Source organism: Mobula birostris, chromosome 21 (assembly GCF_030028105.1).
Source record: "Mobula birostris isolate sMobBir1 chromosome 21, sMobBir1.hap1, whole genome shotgun sequence".
Lineage (NCBI taxonomy): Eukaryota > Metazoa > Chordata > Chondrichthyes > Myliobatiformes > Myliobatidae > Mobula > Mobula birostris.
The window spans coordinates 37,825,378-37,843,087 of record NC_092390.1 but is presented as its reverse complement, the minus strand read 5'-3'; the positions used below and the strand labels follow the sequence as shown (position 1 = coordinate 37,843,087).

Genomic DNA, 17,710 nt, shown 5'->3' with positions numbered 1-17,710 from the left:
TGGATGAATTAGGGAATTGGCAGTCTGCTAAATCTGAGAGTCAAGAGCAGCAATCCAGAATCCTACAAAAAGTCCTCATGCAACCTATAGATGGCCATTGTGAGAGTGAAAAGGCAATTCCATGTAAAGTTAGGTTAGACATATTCAGATGCACAACAAATGTTGCAGGGTTTGCACATCATTTCTTCCTATACGGTGAAATTTAACAGCATAAATGGCAGTGATACTTCACTCCCCGATGAGCTCAATGCCTTTTACACATGCTTTGAAACAGAGGGTAACACTACACCTCTGCGAATGCCCACAGCATTCAGTGACCCTGTGTCTTAAGTCTTAGACGTTGACATCAGAACTTCTTTCAACAGAGTGAACTCTTGCAAGGCCTCAAGCTCTGATGGTATATCTGGCTGGTATTGAAATCCATGTCAACCAACTGGCTGGAGTGTTCAAAGACATCTTCAACCTCTCACCTCTTTCAAACGGGCATAAATCATACTGGAGCCCAAGAAGAGCAGGGTGAGCTGCCTCAACGACTACTGCCTGGTAGCACTTACATCAAATGTGATAAAGTGCACTGAGAGGTTGGTTATGGCTAGAATTCATTCGTTTGAGCAAGGGGATAAAAATCGCTGCAATATACAGTACCTACTGCCACAACAGGTCTATAGAGGATGCAATCTCAGTTACTCTACTCTGTTTTGCAGCACCCAGACAATAGCAATATCTACAGTAAATGCACCAGAGTTGTAATATTAGTCAGCTCCATCATGGGTACTAGCCTCCATAGTATGCAAGACATCTTCAAAGAGCAGTGCCTCAAAAAGGTGGTGTCCATCATTTAGGACCCCTATCACCCAAGACATGCACTCTTCTCATTGTTACATCAAGAAGGAGGCACAGAAGCCTGAAGGCACACACACAACGATTCAGGACCAGCTTCTTTCCCTCTGCCATCAGATTTCTAAATGGACATTGAAACCATGAACACTACCTCACTTTTTTATTTCTGCTTTGGCACTACTTATTTAATCTAAATATTTTATACATATATATTTTTATATTCACAGTTTTTTCCTATATTTATCATGTATTGCATTGCACTGGTGCCGCTAAGTTAACATATTTCAAAACATGCTGGTGATATTAAAACCTGATTCTGATTTATGACTGTGTGGCTAAGCACAGTTCAAACGCCATTTATAAATTCACAGATGGCAATGAGGAAACATACAGGAGTGAGATAGCTGGTTGAATGGTCACAGTAACCTCACATTTAACGTCAGCAAGACCAAGGAATTGATTGTGGACTTCAAGAAGGGAAAGTTGGAAGAAAACACATAGTCCTCATCCACACTAGTTTGTTATTTCCTTTTTTTTGCACTATTTATTGTGTAATTTATCTCTTGCACTGTGCTGCAGTAGCAATACAATAAATTTCACAACATACAGGTCAGAAATAATAAGCCCAATTCTAATAAATTTACCTTGACAGTTTTTGTTCTAAATGAGAACAGATTAATAGATCAACACAAAATTGGAGCACAGCATTCTAAATGGAAGATCTTACATACAAAAGTATATGTGGTCTATTCGTTTTAATATATTGGAGGCATCTAAAACAATGGAATGAACCAATTTATCTTGGAGACAAATATAAGAAAAAAATTATTTCAACTTTTTAAATTTTATTCATTTTTAAGAACTGTTGCTTGATTTTATTTAATTAATAAATGTCTTCCTTCTGATGTAATTCTGCTAGATAGGTTTATGAGGAAAATCCTATTAGGGAAACCAGTTTTCTAACTTGTGGACACTTCATTATACAATTCATCTGATCTATATTGTAATAGAAAAATAAATTTAGTTCAGAATGACTTTCTGAGAACATGTCCAAAGGTAAATCTGCTCTATATACTACTGAACAATAGGTATGGACAAAGAATCCGACAGAACTAAAGTTAATTTAAAACACAGGAATACCATATCACAGTATACTGTGCTTGCATGTTGTACATTCCACAATAGGATTAGAATTTAAGAAGGGCCTAGTGTATTAGTTCTCCCTATCTGTGCTAAGTAGATCAGAAATCTTACAGATGAATGTCAATCCGCAATAACACAGAACTTGTGATACAAGGCAGTAAAATATTCGGGATGCCTCAATCTCTGTTTAAGTGTTACACTGTGAACAAAGTATTCAGTAAGACTTCATACTTTGAATGAAGTATTTCTCAAAACTTACATTAATGGATACAGCAAACCAATTAAAATAAATGGATAATTCAAGTATACGAATATTAATAATACATATAATCATGCATTATTGAAAATTTTCTTTACTATATTGCAAAAGCTCACATAACTCATATCACTGTGAAAATATCATTCTAGTCCTTTTATGCAACTATACTAATAGTGAATTTCTGCCCTTCTGTCAACTCACCTTTATCATTCAATCTTCCACAATTTTGAACAGCTCTGTTATTCCAATTAATTTGTACCGCTTTGTTTTAATTAGAAGTTTCTCATCAAAATCATGTAATTTCATGCCTGGCTTTATCTAAAGTTGCAGTATTTCAACATGCCCGAACTTCTCAGAATTGTAGAAATCAGAATTGTAGAACATCGACAACTCCTCCATAGAAATCATTAACAGCACCAAATTTCTTGGTGTTCACCTGGCGAAGAATCTCACCTGGTCCCTCAACACCAGCTCCATAGTAAAGAAGGCCCAGCAGTGTCTCTACTTTCTGCGGAGGCTGAGAAAATCCATCTCCCACCCCCCATCCCCACCACATTCTACAGAGGTTGTATTGAGAGCATCCTGAGCAGCTGCATCACTGCCTGTTTTGGAAATTGCACCATCTCCGATCGCAAGACCCTGCAGTGGATAGTGAGGTCAGCTGAGAAGGTCATCGGGGTCTCTCTTCCTGCCATTACAGACATTTACACTACACGCTGCATCCGTAAAGCAAACAGCATTATGAAGGACCCCACGCACCCCTCATACGAACTCTTCTCCCTCCTGCCATCTGGCAAAAGTCACCGAAGTATTCGGGCTCTCTCGACCAGACTATGTAACAGTTTCTTCCCCCAAGTCATCAGACTCCTCAATACCCAGAGCCTGAACTGACACCAACCTACTGCCCTCCCGGTTGGGCGGGAGGAGAAGATAGCAGCGCGCCGCGCGCACGCAGCTCTCCAGTGAAAATGATATCATCTCTGTTAAATAGGGGCCATGGACAATTCTGATTTGATGGAGACAGGCGTGAAAGCACAGAGGAACATCTGGAGAAATTCCTGAAACGCCCATTCGCTGCCACTGTTACTGGGCGATCGAGAATCTTCCAGAGGGAAGGCCCCAAAATCCCCAGCTTTGCCTGCTGCTGGCGACCGAGATTGAAGTCGAATCGCTCGGATAGAGATGGTGCTCGGTACTCGGTGTCGGAGGGCTGATCAGAGGCTTGAAGTTTTCGGATGACTCAGAGTAGGACTGTGGTCAGGCATGGCAGGGAGAGTCTTCTTGCTTCTCCCGTCTGCGTGAGATGTGGGACATTCGAGAGACTTTGAACTTTTTACTGTGCCTTGGTTTGTTCTTCATCAAGTTATGGTATTGTTGCACTGTTGTAACTATATGTTACAATTATGTGGTTTTGTTAGTTTTTTCAGCCTTGGTCTGTCCTGTGTTTTGTGATACCACACCGGAGGAATATTGTATCATTTCTTAACGCATGCATTACTAAATGACAATAAAAGAGGACTGCGTATCCTCATAATCTAATAATACTGTGCATATTGTCTTGTTTATTATTTATAGTAATGCCTGCACTGTTTTGTGCACTTTATGCAGTCCTGGGTAGGTCTGTAGTCTAGTGTAGTTTTGTGTTTTTTTTACGTAGTTCAGTGTAGTTTTTGTATTGTTCCTGTAGCACCATGGTCCTCGAAAACGTTGTCTCCTTTTTACCAGCAGTTATGGTCGAAATGACAATAAAAAGTGACTTGACTTGACTTGAAATCTGAAGATGAACCAATGTAATGTGTACATTTCCTTTCAACTCCCAGTTAAATAACCACAAGCTCCACAAGTACAAGTCCATTTTACACCTTTAATCATCCTTTTCATGTTTTCCCTCTTGATTACTTCAATTTAACAATAAGAACTCATCTACTTTTCCTTTCCTCTCCCCCAAATATATTTTTCCATATTTCGCTATGAACCTTTGAATTGCAGTTCCCACATTTATGCCAAGTACCTGCTGAAATACAGGTTTTCCCCGCCATCTGAAGGTAGAGCGTTCCAATGAAAAGGTTCCTAAGCTGGAATGTCGTAAAGCGAAGAAGCAATTACCATTTATTTATATGGGAAAATTTTGTGCACGTTCGCAGAGCCAAAAATAACCTACCAAATCATGCCAAATAACACATAAAACCTAAAATAACAGTAACATATAGTAAAGGCAGGAATGACATAATAAATATACAGCCTATATAAAGTAGAAATACTTTCCCACGATCACTGCCTGCACTGTTATCCGTAGTGGAAATCTCACGCAAGTGCTGTTGGCAAAAACACTCTCTCTAGTAACTTTTAAGCTCTGAAGCTGCCAAATCATACCAAATAACATGTAAAAATACGCAGTCGATATAAAGTAGAAATAATGTATGTACAGTGTAGTATCACATACGGGAATTGGGAAGACAGGTTGCCAAGCACACTGATTATGGTGTGTTAGGTTGAGTCGTCGGATTTTGGGTGGTGCAGTGGCCCCCACCCTCCCAGCAGCAACCCGATACTGATCTGCGAAGCATGCAGCGGTAGCCGCGAGGTACACAGCACATCTTTAAGAAAAAAGCCGAAATAAACATGCTAATTAATTAGGTGCCGCCCAGCACGGAATTGTCGGCCCAGATCAGAGGCGATTGCATCGACATTTATGTGTTGGGCGGCACCTAATATTTTCGGCTTTTTTCTTAAAGATGAGCAGTGTGCCTCCCGGCTACCGCTGCATTCTCTGCAAATCGGTATCTGTCTGCGGCCTGGGGGGTTGGGGTGGTGGGACACTGGGGTGTCATCTCATCGTCGTCTGTTTCCATTAGGGCAGGCAGCTCATCTTCTCCTATGACTGCCTGCCTCGATGTCGAAGGTCGAGGTTCGTCGTCTGCTGTGGCTGATGTGGAAGGCTTGCTTGACTGCTGAGCCTTGCACATTTTTCTACCATACAGTTCTTTGTAAGCACTCAAACCATCCTGCAAATATCCCCTAAACCTACGTACCCTTTCAAAATTAAAGTCGTACTTTATCATTGCAGCGAAAATCTCATGCAGTTGCTTCACGTTCAGTTTGCTACAGCAGTCAGTTTCGATTGTTATCCTTTCCTCTTCCAATTGCATCAGCTCTTCATCTATCAGTTCTTGGTCATGGGATGCCAAAACCTCTTCAACATCATCTTCGTCAGCTTCCACAAGCCAAACTCACGTTGTCCTTACTTCGTTCACTACGATCAAAACGCTTAATTATGTCTAGTTTTACACTAAGTGTAATACCCTTATGCGCTCTTTCAGGCTTTTCCGACACCTTAGAACTCATCTTGCAAATGGCTGCTCACAGGCACGTGTTTAAGCAACACTGGCGAGAATGATGTTCCGAATCTGGGAGAGAGCAGCTGCTCGGGGCGCGCGCTGCCTTTTATCGCGCTCTGATTTTTTATCGTGCGCTGATTTTCTTCATAACAGTGAAAACACCTTCTGTTAGCGAAAACAGGGAACTAATGTAGGTCTTTCATAACAGTGACGTTTCGTAAAGCGAACGTTTGAAAAGCAGGGGACACCTGTAATCTATATTTTGCTAATATTCAGTAATTCCCTCCATATCATTGTGCATACAGAGAACAATATTTTTACCTCGGGAGAGAGAAGACAACAAAGGTTATGAAAGATTGCGATGAAGTTTAAATGTACAGTGGTTTATTTATGAGGAAAATTCAGTTGCACAATAAGTGGCATAGCATTAATATAAAAAGTTGCACAAGAAATAACTTTCTTAAACCTATACAAATCATCCTCTCAAAACAACAGAGAATATGCAATTTATTACTATATTTATATAAGCTACAGACACTTCACTAATTACTTCTGGGATTTCATTGACAATTAAGCATCTTTCTGAAACATACCAAATATTTTCAACTAATAAAAAATAAAATAATAAAAAGTGTATTTAAACCCTGTTGACCTATCTAAAGAGCAAGTCTATTGAGTTATTAAATTCCCCTTTATCTGGAATATTATCTTTGAAATTTCTGAGGAATATGGAGATTCCCCAAGATGACCTCAACATATTACTAAATGTAGCAATTAGCAGTTCCTCTGTGAACATTACATTGTAATTAATTCATACAAAATATTTATCTTCTCAATTTGTTGGTTTTGATTTACACTGTTCAATTTTCAGGGTTTTCTCCTGTTTTAAGTGAAACATAAAATGCACTGCTTGTGTAAAATTACATTTCAGAATGAAAGGACAAATTGATATTTGAGTAGTAATTAAGATACCTTCTTTTGGAACAAAATGAATGAGGTAATTAACCTTTGGTATCTTCTTCACAGCACAGGTCACAGAAACATGCCTTCAAAATATTCATCAAATTCATCCTCCCTGCAGATGAAGGATAGAGTTTATCATAATTTTCATTTCATTATTTGATCTTTTGTGGTATTGCTCACAAACAAGTCATCTGTCTTCCTGTTGCCTCTAATCCCCATCTCTATATATGACTCCAACAGTATTTGTCTTATCTTCAACTCTGTTTTCATGCTTCTCTCAGACAGCCATCCTTGCAATATTTTGTTTTCTGAATGCTACCTAACTGTGATAAAATCACAATTAACCTCATCTTTGAGAGAGAATTCTGACTTTAACCTTTCTGCACCATGCATTTCCTTGACAGCTATTCTCAATACCTTTATGTCCTGCTCATGTTAACAAAATACTGTTTTCCTCAAAGTGACCTCAGACTGCTTTTCTCATAGGATGATCTCTTGATTAATATTTCTGTCAAAACTCTGCTGAAACATAACTGATAATAATTAATGAAAAAATCCTTCCAATTGACTCAATTTGCTACACAAGGAAATTATGGACGAAACTATACCTGTGTCAGTGATATTTATGTCATTACGTCAGAAGCATAGGTTCATTAAGACCAAATACAGTATGCAACAACACTGAAGATTTCAGGGGGAAGGGTGACAAACACAAGTATCGAATAGTTAGCATATGCTTTGCTTACTAACAGCATTACCATGACGTATTAAAAATTGCATGCAAGTCTCAACTTCATATACCTAAACAATTGTATTTAATCCCGGTTAGCATATTTGTGTGGAGTTCCTTGTTGAGGAGAAAAAAAGCATTAAATCAAATCAAATAGTTGATAAAGGAGGCATCTGGCCTATGCATGTGCCAATTAAAAAATAACTACCCAAACTAATTGTACTTTCTAGCATTGCATCAGTAGCTCTGCATGATAGCCCTTTAAGTATCTTTTAAATGTGATGCCTTTCAAATAACTGTCAGAAACTTCAAAAAAGCGTGTTTGAAGAAATCCCTGCCCAGTTATTATCAACATATCACCTGCAGCACAATGGGTCCCAACCCAGTCGACCACTGTTATACTACGATTAGGAATGTCTACCTCTCCATCCCTAGACCACATTTTGGGAAATGTGATCATCTGGCTGTCATCCTTTTACCTGCATACAGGCAGAGGCTAAAGAGCAAGACTCTAAAAATAAAGACAACAAAGCCATGGTTGTGGGAGGCAGATGAGCAGCTATAGGATTGCTTCAAGTCAGTGGACTGGGTTATGTTCAAGGAGACATCAGAATGAATACACCATAGTTGTCACAGATTATAAAAACAATTGGAGATGAGTGCATCCCCACAAAATCATTTAGTCTTCCCCAATCAGAAGCCTGGAATGAACCAAGATACCTGCAATCTGCCAAGGGCCAGATCAGTGGCATTCAGGTCTGGTAACCAAGTAAAGTTCAGATACAATCTCTGGAAAACCACCTCAAATGCTAAGTGGCAATAATGTACCAAACTTGAATCACTGAAGGTTGCTCGACAGCTGAGGCAGGGCTTGAGTGGAATCACCTCCTACAAAGTGAAACCAAGCAACGTAGGTGAAGTGACGAAAAACCAAGTTATCAGAAGATTGATGCTGATGAGAGAGATAAGAGAGACAAAGGGAGAAGCGTTCAAAATGTTAATGAGAGACGAGAGAGATTAACGAAAAGAGACACATTTCCGAGTACTGACAGACCGGTTGCTTTGAACCTGAACTGTTTGAAGTTTGATGGACAGGCGATACCCCAGCAGGGGGGATAAAAGGAACAGGTTCGCTAAGGCACGACAGACACCATGATATCACGAGATAACGAGACCCTGGAAGTGCGGTGTGCCCCCACAAGTTGGTGGGAATTTGGAGGCCTGGTCGCGGGACTGACCATAGACGCACAGGGTGAAAAGGTACGATCGGCGGGAACCTGGTGTGTGTGTCCGCCCTTGCCTGGGTGCCGGGTTCACCGCGGAAGAACGATCGTATTCGGAATGGAGGGGTCACAGTCGGTGACCTCAGAAGACATTAAAAGGGCTCGCCCGAAAGCTAACTGCGAGGAACATCAAAGGTCTGTCTGAATCCAATTTGCATATTCGCTCTCTCTCTCCAACGGCACAACAGCGATTACTGCGAACTGTACTCAGCTGAACTGAACTCTGTGTCACTTGAGACTGATCATTTTAACCCTAGACTGCGATAGAGCTTGATTGATTCCTATTATCCTAGTTCTGTGTACATGTGTGTTTTATCATTGCTAACCTGTTGCATTTATATCCTTGCGATTAGAGTACTGTGTTACTTATTTCTTTAATAAAACTTTCTTAGTTCCAGTAATCCAGACTCCAACTAAGTGGTCCATTTCTGCTGGTTTGGCAACCCAGTTACGGGGTACGTAACAGTGACAACAAGGCTTTGCTCCCAGATGAGCTCAAAGCTTTTTCTGATCACTTTGAGCATCACAACATGGAGGAACCTTCATGAACTCCAAAAGCCCCCTACAACCCTGTGATTTCAGTCTCTGAGGCCAACGTGAGAACATCCATCAGAAAGGTGAAAGCATCCGGCTCAGGTGGGATACCTGGCCAAGTACTAATGACCTCTCCTGATCAACTGGCTGGAATGTTCAATAATATCTTTAACTTCTCCCTTCAGCAGTCTGAGGTGCCCACCTGCTTCAAGCAGGCTTCAATTATACCTAAGAATTATGCCTAAGAAGAACGTGGTAACCTGCCTCAATGACTATCATCCAGTAGCACTTACATTCACTGTGATGAATTGCTTTGAGAGGTTGGTTATGAAACCTATCAACTCCCGTCTGAGAAGCGATATGGATCCTCTTGAATTTGACCACAACAGGTCAACAGCAGATGCCATTTCATAGGCTCTTCACTTAAGCCTGGAACATTCGGACAGTAACGATGCATACATCTGTTTTGTTATGCATGGTCATTCGTTGATACTAAAGTATTTCTTTGTATTTACCGTGAACGCCCGCAAGAAAATGAATCCCAGGTTTGTATATAGTGACATATATGTACTTCGATAATAAATTTACTTTGAGCTTTGAACTTTGATAAGTTTTTGCCTCTAACTTCCTTTCAGGCAATGAGTTCCAATCCCCTAACACCTGGATGAAAAAAATCCTTAATTTTCCTTCTAATTCTTCTACCAGTACTTTAAAACTATGCCTTCTGGCTTTGACCATTCTACGAAGCAAAATACATCCTATCAATTTACTCTGCTTAGGTGTTGCATAATTTTATATCCATCAATTGATCTCCTCTGTTTCAAGGAAAATAGGCCAGTTTATCCAAGCTAAGAAGAATCAGGTTTCTTTTAAAAGAAAGATCATGCTCCTGAATTGATGATCACCTCATGGTCTTTTTAGCTATTACACTGGAGTATGTTAGACAATGGTTATAAAGGTGAACTGATAATCCAACAATCTGGATGAATAACTTAGTAATACGAGTTTGATGGCAACTGAGGAAATGAAATTTAATGAATTAGTCAATTAACAACACTAATGCCAGTAATGATCAGTGCTATAAAGACTCGCAGTTCACTGATATCCTTTAGGAAGGCATATCTTTAGTTATTAGTTGGTCTAGTCCAAATACATATGTAGACTAACAGCAATGCAACTGACTCTTCTACTCTTGGCTCAGTAAAACATTCTATTCTGGGACAACTGGGGATAGACAATAAATTCCAAGCCCAAACCTCATGTGAATAAAAAATACTGGATGCTTTATATCAGTATTATTTTATAGATACTCCGAAGAGAATCTATGCTCATTCCTGACTTCTGAGTTTAGATGAGAATATAGATTGGCAAGCATACCTGGTCTTATCTTCCACATCTTGACTTGGTCCTTTCCAATATTCAGCCTCAGAGGGATCTTCTGTATTTGGTGTATCTTCTGATTCTGATGTAATAATTACATTCCATTAAAAAGCAATAAAAACATTAGTTTCAACATAAGCAAAGATAAGGTAAGGTAAAGGAAGGGACATAAGCAAAGATTTTGGATTAATTTGGTATTTTAATTTTACATCAATCAATTTCAGGTAACAGGCCAAAGAAATAAGGCTCCTTAGTTCTTTCACCTACTCAGAAGGTGTTGAATTGTTTGTTGTAGTTGTGGAACTGACTGGCTTGAGCACAACAGGTCAAAATAAATAATCATTGTGGAAGCACATTGTATACATAAATTTGCCTACCATTTTAACAAATTGGACTGAGTGAAATGCAATGAATTTCTCAAGCCTAAAAACACAATGATATCCACAGAAAACTTAACATTATATCACTAATTTTAAAGAAGTGTTTAAGTTCTTAATGAACATGAGAATTTTTAAAAATAGTAACTGCTTGAATGCAAGTGGGGTGCTTCTAACATAATGATTCTGATTCCAACTTTTGTTATAATGGTAAGTGACACTGAAATTAGAATGCAAAGCTCTATAGAAAATATGGTATAAGCTGCCTGCAATACAAGTCTTCCATAACAATGGAACAGTTAACAGTACATTCCATTATAAATTCATCAAATAGAATAGCTGGGTTCAATGTGAACCAGTTTTTCTAAAATCTCATGTGCTTTCACTAAGTTGCCACCTGTTGGTGACGGAAAGCATGTTCTATTATCTCAAGACACATGTTCCTTCAATCTAATTTCAGAAAGCCAAGAAGAGATCCCGGTAAATCTTCAATCCCAATTTTTGTTCCTATGTTTTAGAATTGCCTCTACACAGTTTGATTTTATTAATATGACATATCAGAGTGGAAACATTGTGAGTGATTGTAATTCATTAACATTAGCTGAATCTTGTGCACTATGAGCATTATTCCAACATGCAAGCATTGCTCAAAATGAACAATGTCATTTTGCAGATACAATATCTGGCAACAGGCAATTTTTCAAGACACAAACTGAACATATTTGTCATTCTGACTTTCTTTTTGTTTCAGAGCCTCAAGCCCTCTTAAGCTTTAGAGAGCATGGTCAGACTAATTTAAATTATAACTTAAGGGTAAGATTAATGTTGAAGTAAGCAATAAGCAAGGTCTCACTTAATTGAATTATTACAAAGTGCTCAAGAATTTTAAACATAGGATTTTAAAAGATCTACAAAAGGTGGAAATCTAAAACAAAAACACAATACTTCACTAAAAGAGCAGGAGACAACGGAAAGAAGGAAAGGTTAGTTTCAAAACTGCAAACATATCTGACAAAGAGAGGGGAGAGAAAGAATAAAGCATGAACATAAGGCAGTGATAAACAGGGAAGCTGTAAAGGAATGAGTGTAGAAGGAGAAAAGTGAGAGAATAAAGGGAGGGAGCAAGGGGTGACACAACGATGAAGAAAGGGAAAGACTAGTAAGAGGGAAATAATGATGGGAAAATAGAAAATATGAAAGATAGAAAAACCAAAAAAGGAAAGAAAAACGTGGAAGAGGGGCAAAAGAAACGGGGGAAAGGAAATAGAGGTGGAGAAGAGGAGGAAGAAGTGTGGAGAGGAGGAGAAGGAAAAAGAGAACAAAAAGATGGACAAGAGAAAGACACAGAATTGCAGAAAATGTAGAGTGAGGAGAGTGAAAAAGAGTAGGAAACACGGGAAAGGAGTGGGAAGAGTTGGAAAGGAGGAGGAAGAGGTAGGAAATGAAGTGTGACGTAGAGGAATGTAGGAAGAAATGAAGGAGGAGGAGAAGCTGGTAGAGGAGAGGGAAGAGGTTGATGAAGAACAGGTGGAGATGGGGGAAGAGGCGGAGATGGAGGGGGTAGGGGAGGGGAGAGAAAACAAACATACATACATTTAGGAACAGAATAACACTTACAAAATGCTGGGGGAACTCAGCAGGTCAGATGATAAGTGGAAAAGGCAAAGGGCTGAAGAAGAAGCATCTGATCGGAGAGGCGAGTGGACTATGTGAGAAAGGGAAGGAGGAGGTGATGACAGGTGAGGAGAAGAGATAAGAAGGGAGCCAGAATGGGGAATGGAAGTAAATGGAAGAAGAAGGGGGAGGGGGAAAATTGCTGTAAGTTAAAGAATTCAATGTTCATGCCATCAGGTTGGAGACTACCCAGAACTACAGTTATTTAGGAACAGAATTGTCAAGGTAAGCATGAAGCAAGAACTTAAACTGTGACTATTACAAAGCCATTTTGGTAACATGTCTGGTTTGAATAGCAAGCCACCACTTTTAAACTACAGATGCAAAAGTATCTTGTATCAGTTTTACTGAAAAACAAAATGCTAACGGTTTTAATTGGTAAGAAGGGCTTGCATTTATAAAGCTCCACTAGATTCTTGTGTTCTCTCCAAATGCTTGACAGCCAATGAAGTGCTGCTGAAGTTTACTCACTGTTTTACGAGCTATCTTCTGCACAAGATGCCACAATGGTGTATATTAAAGATCAGTTAATTTTGTTTTGAAATGTTGACTCAACATTAAATGCTAAGCATTAAGACAAATTATGTGCTCGAGTATTGCAGCAAGGCTTTAAATGATAAGTTTCTGATTCAGATATGATTGTGTATTACAAAGTCAATGCCAATATCTCATCTCCAAATTGCATTACCAGGATAAACTTTTTGGAAACTTATTGAAACAGATCTAGTCTTACTGATATCTCAAATCAGATAATGACATAGGCAATGAATGAATGCATAAAAACAATATTAAATGCAAAATCAAAGCCCATAGCAAGTGCTATTTATGAATTAACTACCTTTATCCGAATCATCATCGTCACTATCTGTTCTGCTGGCAGAAGATTTGCCTACATAAATAGAAAAAAAATTCAAGCTGTAACATTAAATATGGGATTTGACTAAAAATTATAAAACAAGTTAGAATATTAACTTTTTATTTATATTAATGGGATGCTGTAAAGTCTTAACAAAAAATCGACATCTTTATCATTCCTCTCTGAACTGATTTCCTTTAAGTTTCCACTGAAGAATTGGATGCAGTAAAATTCTATAGTATTCCCAGTATCTGTGTTACTGTCTCCTGTTTGCAACAAGAACTGCTGAAAAGTTGTTAAGTGTCATTCACCATCAAATAGACAGGGCACAATCTGAAGCGAAGGTATCAATACTGCTGCAAAGCAATCCAGTACTAATATACACTGTTTGATAAGAAATTTTACACTGGAACAATGGATTTTATTCTAGTCAAATATGGATAATACTGTGTGTACAGCAGTGTTGCCCACACTGTACTCGATCATCCGAGCCTTGTAATTTCAGGGCAACAAAATATCCCTTGATTTGTGCCCTGTAGATCAGGCCAGGCTCTTATGGACCATGAGACTGCAGTTCCAGGTTCCATGTCCAATCTAACTCCTAGTCTCAGGCTCGGTCTGGTACCTGTGCCTCTGGTTAAGACCAACATTATGGGCCTGTAGAATTTGGTTAGCCAGCTTTTTGTGAACACACTCCCAGAGTGCACTGCCATGTGAACATTGTTCCTATTATAGTGAAGATGAAAAAAGTTGATCTATTTCTAAGTCAGGATGGTTTACAACTTGGAGTGAAACATGTGGTTTTCCCACATAGCTTCTTTTCCCATCCATTTTGAGGTTTATATTTGTAGGGCTTTGTCACAGTTACATAGGAATTTTGTACATGGTGCATACTCTAGCCAAGGCACATTTTGTGAATGTGGCAGATATAGTACACCAGTAAATTAATATTTAAGAATAGAATTGCAATCGAATGGGTTTCGTAGCTCTGAATGGCATTGAGGGCCTGTTTGATTGTTGCAGCTGAACTTATCCAGTCAAATGGACAGTATTCCATCATATTCCCAATCTGCCTCGTAGTTGACAGAAAAGATTTGGGTGCCACATATTTGGTCACTTGCAATAGGATCCCTGGTCTTGAATGACTCTTAAGCTACAGTATTGATGTGGCTGACAATGCACCCTACAGAATGTTGACAGTGGGCAACTCAGTGACAAGGCTCTTATCATAGATAGCTATTGTCTGGCATTTGTGTGATACAAATATCAAAAACACTCATAAACCCCTGGCTGAATATTGTGGAAATTCTTTTGCAAGCGGACGGAGACGGCTTCATCTCCTGATGAGTTACAAGTGAAGTTGTGTAATTATTAATTAACTATTCCTACTTCTGACTTTATGATAGAAGAAAGGTCATTGATAATGCAGCAGAAGATAACAGCGCATGGAATGTTGGCCAGCAGGATTCCTGTGATGATACATCCAACAACCATTTTCCTTTGTGCAAATTATGACTCCAACTACTGGAATGTTTTCCTTAGATATCAATTCATTTCTGTTTTATCTCGGCTCCTTGATGCTACACTAAGTTAAATACTGGCTCTATATGAAGGGCAGTCACTTTCTGTTTATCTTTGAAATTTAAATTTTGGTCCATGTTGGATCAAGATCACAATGAAACCTGGAGCCAAGTGACCCTGATAAGATGCAAACTAGGCCTCACTGAGCAACTTATTGGGACTAAGTGCTGCTTGAATGTTCCTGCTTTGTCACTAGTACCTACACTAGGCTCCACAAGTTTTGAAGATGGGGATAATCTAGGAGCCACTTAATTGTCCAACCTTAATAGATATGGCAGAGGAAACAGAGATTTGAACCAATCCATTCCTTGTGGGTTAGCTTTTCTCCATCCCTATTCATGCTGCTTTTGTTAAGCACTTATGTAACCATGTGTCACAGCTACACCAGTTTGTAGCTTCACTTTTAGGTATATTCTGCTGCATTTGTCCTTGTCTTCTGTACTTCCAACCAGCGTTGGTTTCTTGATTTTATTGGAATGGTTTCTTGGGGGATGTTCCAGGCTAGGGGATCTCTGATTACACTGGACAACAAAGACTTCGCTTCCTGAATACTTCTAGGTGTACCTGATACATTTTGGGATACTGATCCCGAAAACCACCATGAAATTTCCCTATCACAGACCAGTTTTGTAAAAAATCGCCTGTATTTCTTACTTCAATTCATTATTTAAGTCAGAATAATTGATGTCAAGATTAAGGAAGGCATTTTTGTGGTCTACATATCAAACAGGCATTCAATGACAAGCAACTCAAAGAAAATCACATGGAAGTCATTCAAGGATGTTGTTGAAAAATTTCATGGCAGCTACAGAGCACCAAACTACGTGCAGTTGGTTGACAACATGCTTCAAGCATACAAAACCATGAAGTGCAACATGTCACTTAAGATTCATTTTCTGCATTCTCATTTAGACTTCTTCCCTGCAAATCTTGTTACTGTCAGTAACGAGCACGGTGAAACGTTTCACCAGGACATTGTGGTGATGGAGAAACTGTATCAGGGCAACTAGAAACCATCAATACTGGCTGATTATTGTTGGACACTCAAGCAAGAAGTCTCAGACACTGAGTACAAATGAAAATAACCAACTATACATTTTTAGCTTTGCTGAACTATTGCAAAACATATGCAATTATAGTTACTTGTTTCTCCAAATTCCTATGTGATACAAGTAGTCTGAAATTATATTTGTGTTCAACTTCAAGTGGTCTATCAAAAACAAACAAAAAAATTCTGAGGAAGCAAAACATTCAAAAAAAATTTTTGTCCAGTGTTATAGTGTAATATATTTCTGGTGCTTTTAATGGCCCAGAATACCCAATAGATAACCAGTTTTGAGCTACAAGATCTATTTTGTGAGATTTAATGAAGTTATAATGCCACACAAAATTAATGCTCTCATGGATCTATTCTGATTATAAAGGATCTAAACACAGCAGTGACTGGGTCCTAGGTATTCTTTTTATAGAATTACACAGCATGGAGACAGCCCTTTTAGTCCAACTTGTTCATGACAACCAAGTTGCCTACCTGAGCTACTGCCATTTGTCTGAGAAATATATCTATTTATTGAACAAATGAAAACTCCATAAATGAATATATGATGAGCTTCTTTTTCTTGTTACCTACCCTTGCTTTTGGAACTTTGCTTCTCTCTGGTCTTGGTTATCTTTTCCGCTGGAGCATCATGGTGTTCCTCTTTACCTTTCCTCTTTGCAGATTTTGCTTCTTTCCTCCTTTAGCAATATTTAAGAGACAATAAAAAGAAAAAGCTGATTCCTGTAAACATTATATTACTTTGTGCAATATATAAATGAAATATTTGTTCCATCAGGTAAGAGGACCATTAACGGTCAATAACATTAACCATCTCACCAATGCCAATAACAGGTTCAAACCCAACACTTGAGACTTGATCAGGGTTTGCTCTTCAGATTGTTTCCTAGGGATTGCTACACTGACAGACTTGCTAATCATATTTCCTTATAATAGGGAGTGGCCTCCTATGCTGTAAGGAAATTTGATGGTAGCTGAGTAAAGGTTGGGGGGGGCGGGGGCAGACGTGAGTTACTTGCCACAGATCTGTTTTGTTACCGAAAAAATTGCAAATTTAATTAAGCAGTCTGCAGTCATTATGGAACTTTCCCATTTTACCATTATAATCGACAGAAAGTTACAATGAAGCTCCTAAAGAAATGCTTGTGTCTGGTACTCAAATTACCAGGTCCAATAAAGATACAAGTGGCAGGTTTGACAAAAGAATTAATTACTTAAAGTTGCATGTTTGATATTAAACTAGTAATGTGCCCAGACAGATGATGTCAAATAAAAACCAATGCTCTAGCAGTGCTGGAACTGCTTGTCTGGGATTTTGTTGGGTTCTGAAGGGTTACACAATATTCTTATAACACTCAGAATGTTGACACAGCTTCGACAAAGCATGTTGCAACAGACCAAATGTCTCTGCCATATTAAACAAGTCAAAACTGGTGGGGATTCAAATAATAATAAATACTGTACTGGAATGTTCTTGTAAAGTCTAAGAGATCACAGAATTGTAGAAGTCATGTAGTAACATTCATTGTAATACTAATGCATGTATATCGGATTGATCATTTGCCTCTAGGTAGACTGGCTATGCAATACCTACAAGATGTAGAAGAGATAAAAGGAGCCCTAAGCTTGTCCTTAAAACAATTAACCTTTGCACTGATGTGGGAAGATGGAAAAGGTCTGTAAACACAGAAAGTA

The 17,710-nt window shown here is 38.8% G+C and overlaps 1 protein-coding gene across 1 annotated transcript in view; it reads right to left on the bottom strand.

The window, feature by feature from the left end:
• Nucleotides 1-5,942: 5,942 nt before the first annotated feature.
• fra10ac1 (FRA10A associated CGG repeat 1) overlaps nucleotides 5,943-17,710 on the bottom strand; it is a 48,257-nt gene continuing 36,489 nt past the window's right edge. Inside the window, exons 11-14 of the mRNA XM_072239325.1 lie at nucleotides 16,589-16,695; nucleotides 13,360-13,410; nucleotides 10,468-10,552; nucleotides 5,943-6,655 (exon numbers count right to left, since the gene is read on the bottom strand). Of these exons, the coding sequence (XP_072095426.1) occupies nucleotides 6,613-6,655; nucleotides 10,468-10,552; nucleotides 13,360-13,410; nucleotides 16,589-16,695 (286 nt within the window). The 3' untranslated portion in view covers nucleotides 5,943-6,612. The remainder of the gene's footprint in view (nucleotides 6,656-10,467; nucleotides 10,553-13,359; nucleotides 13,411-16,588; nucleotides 16,696-17,710) is intronic.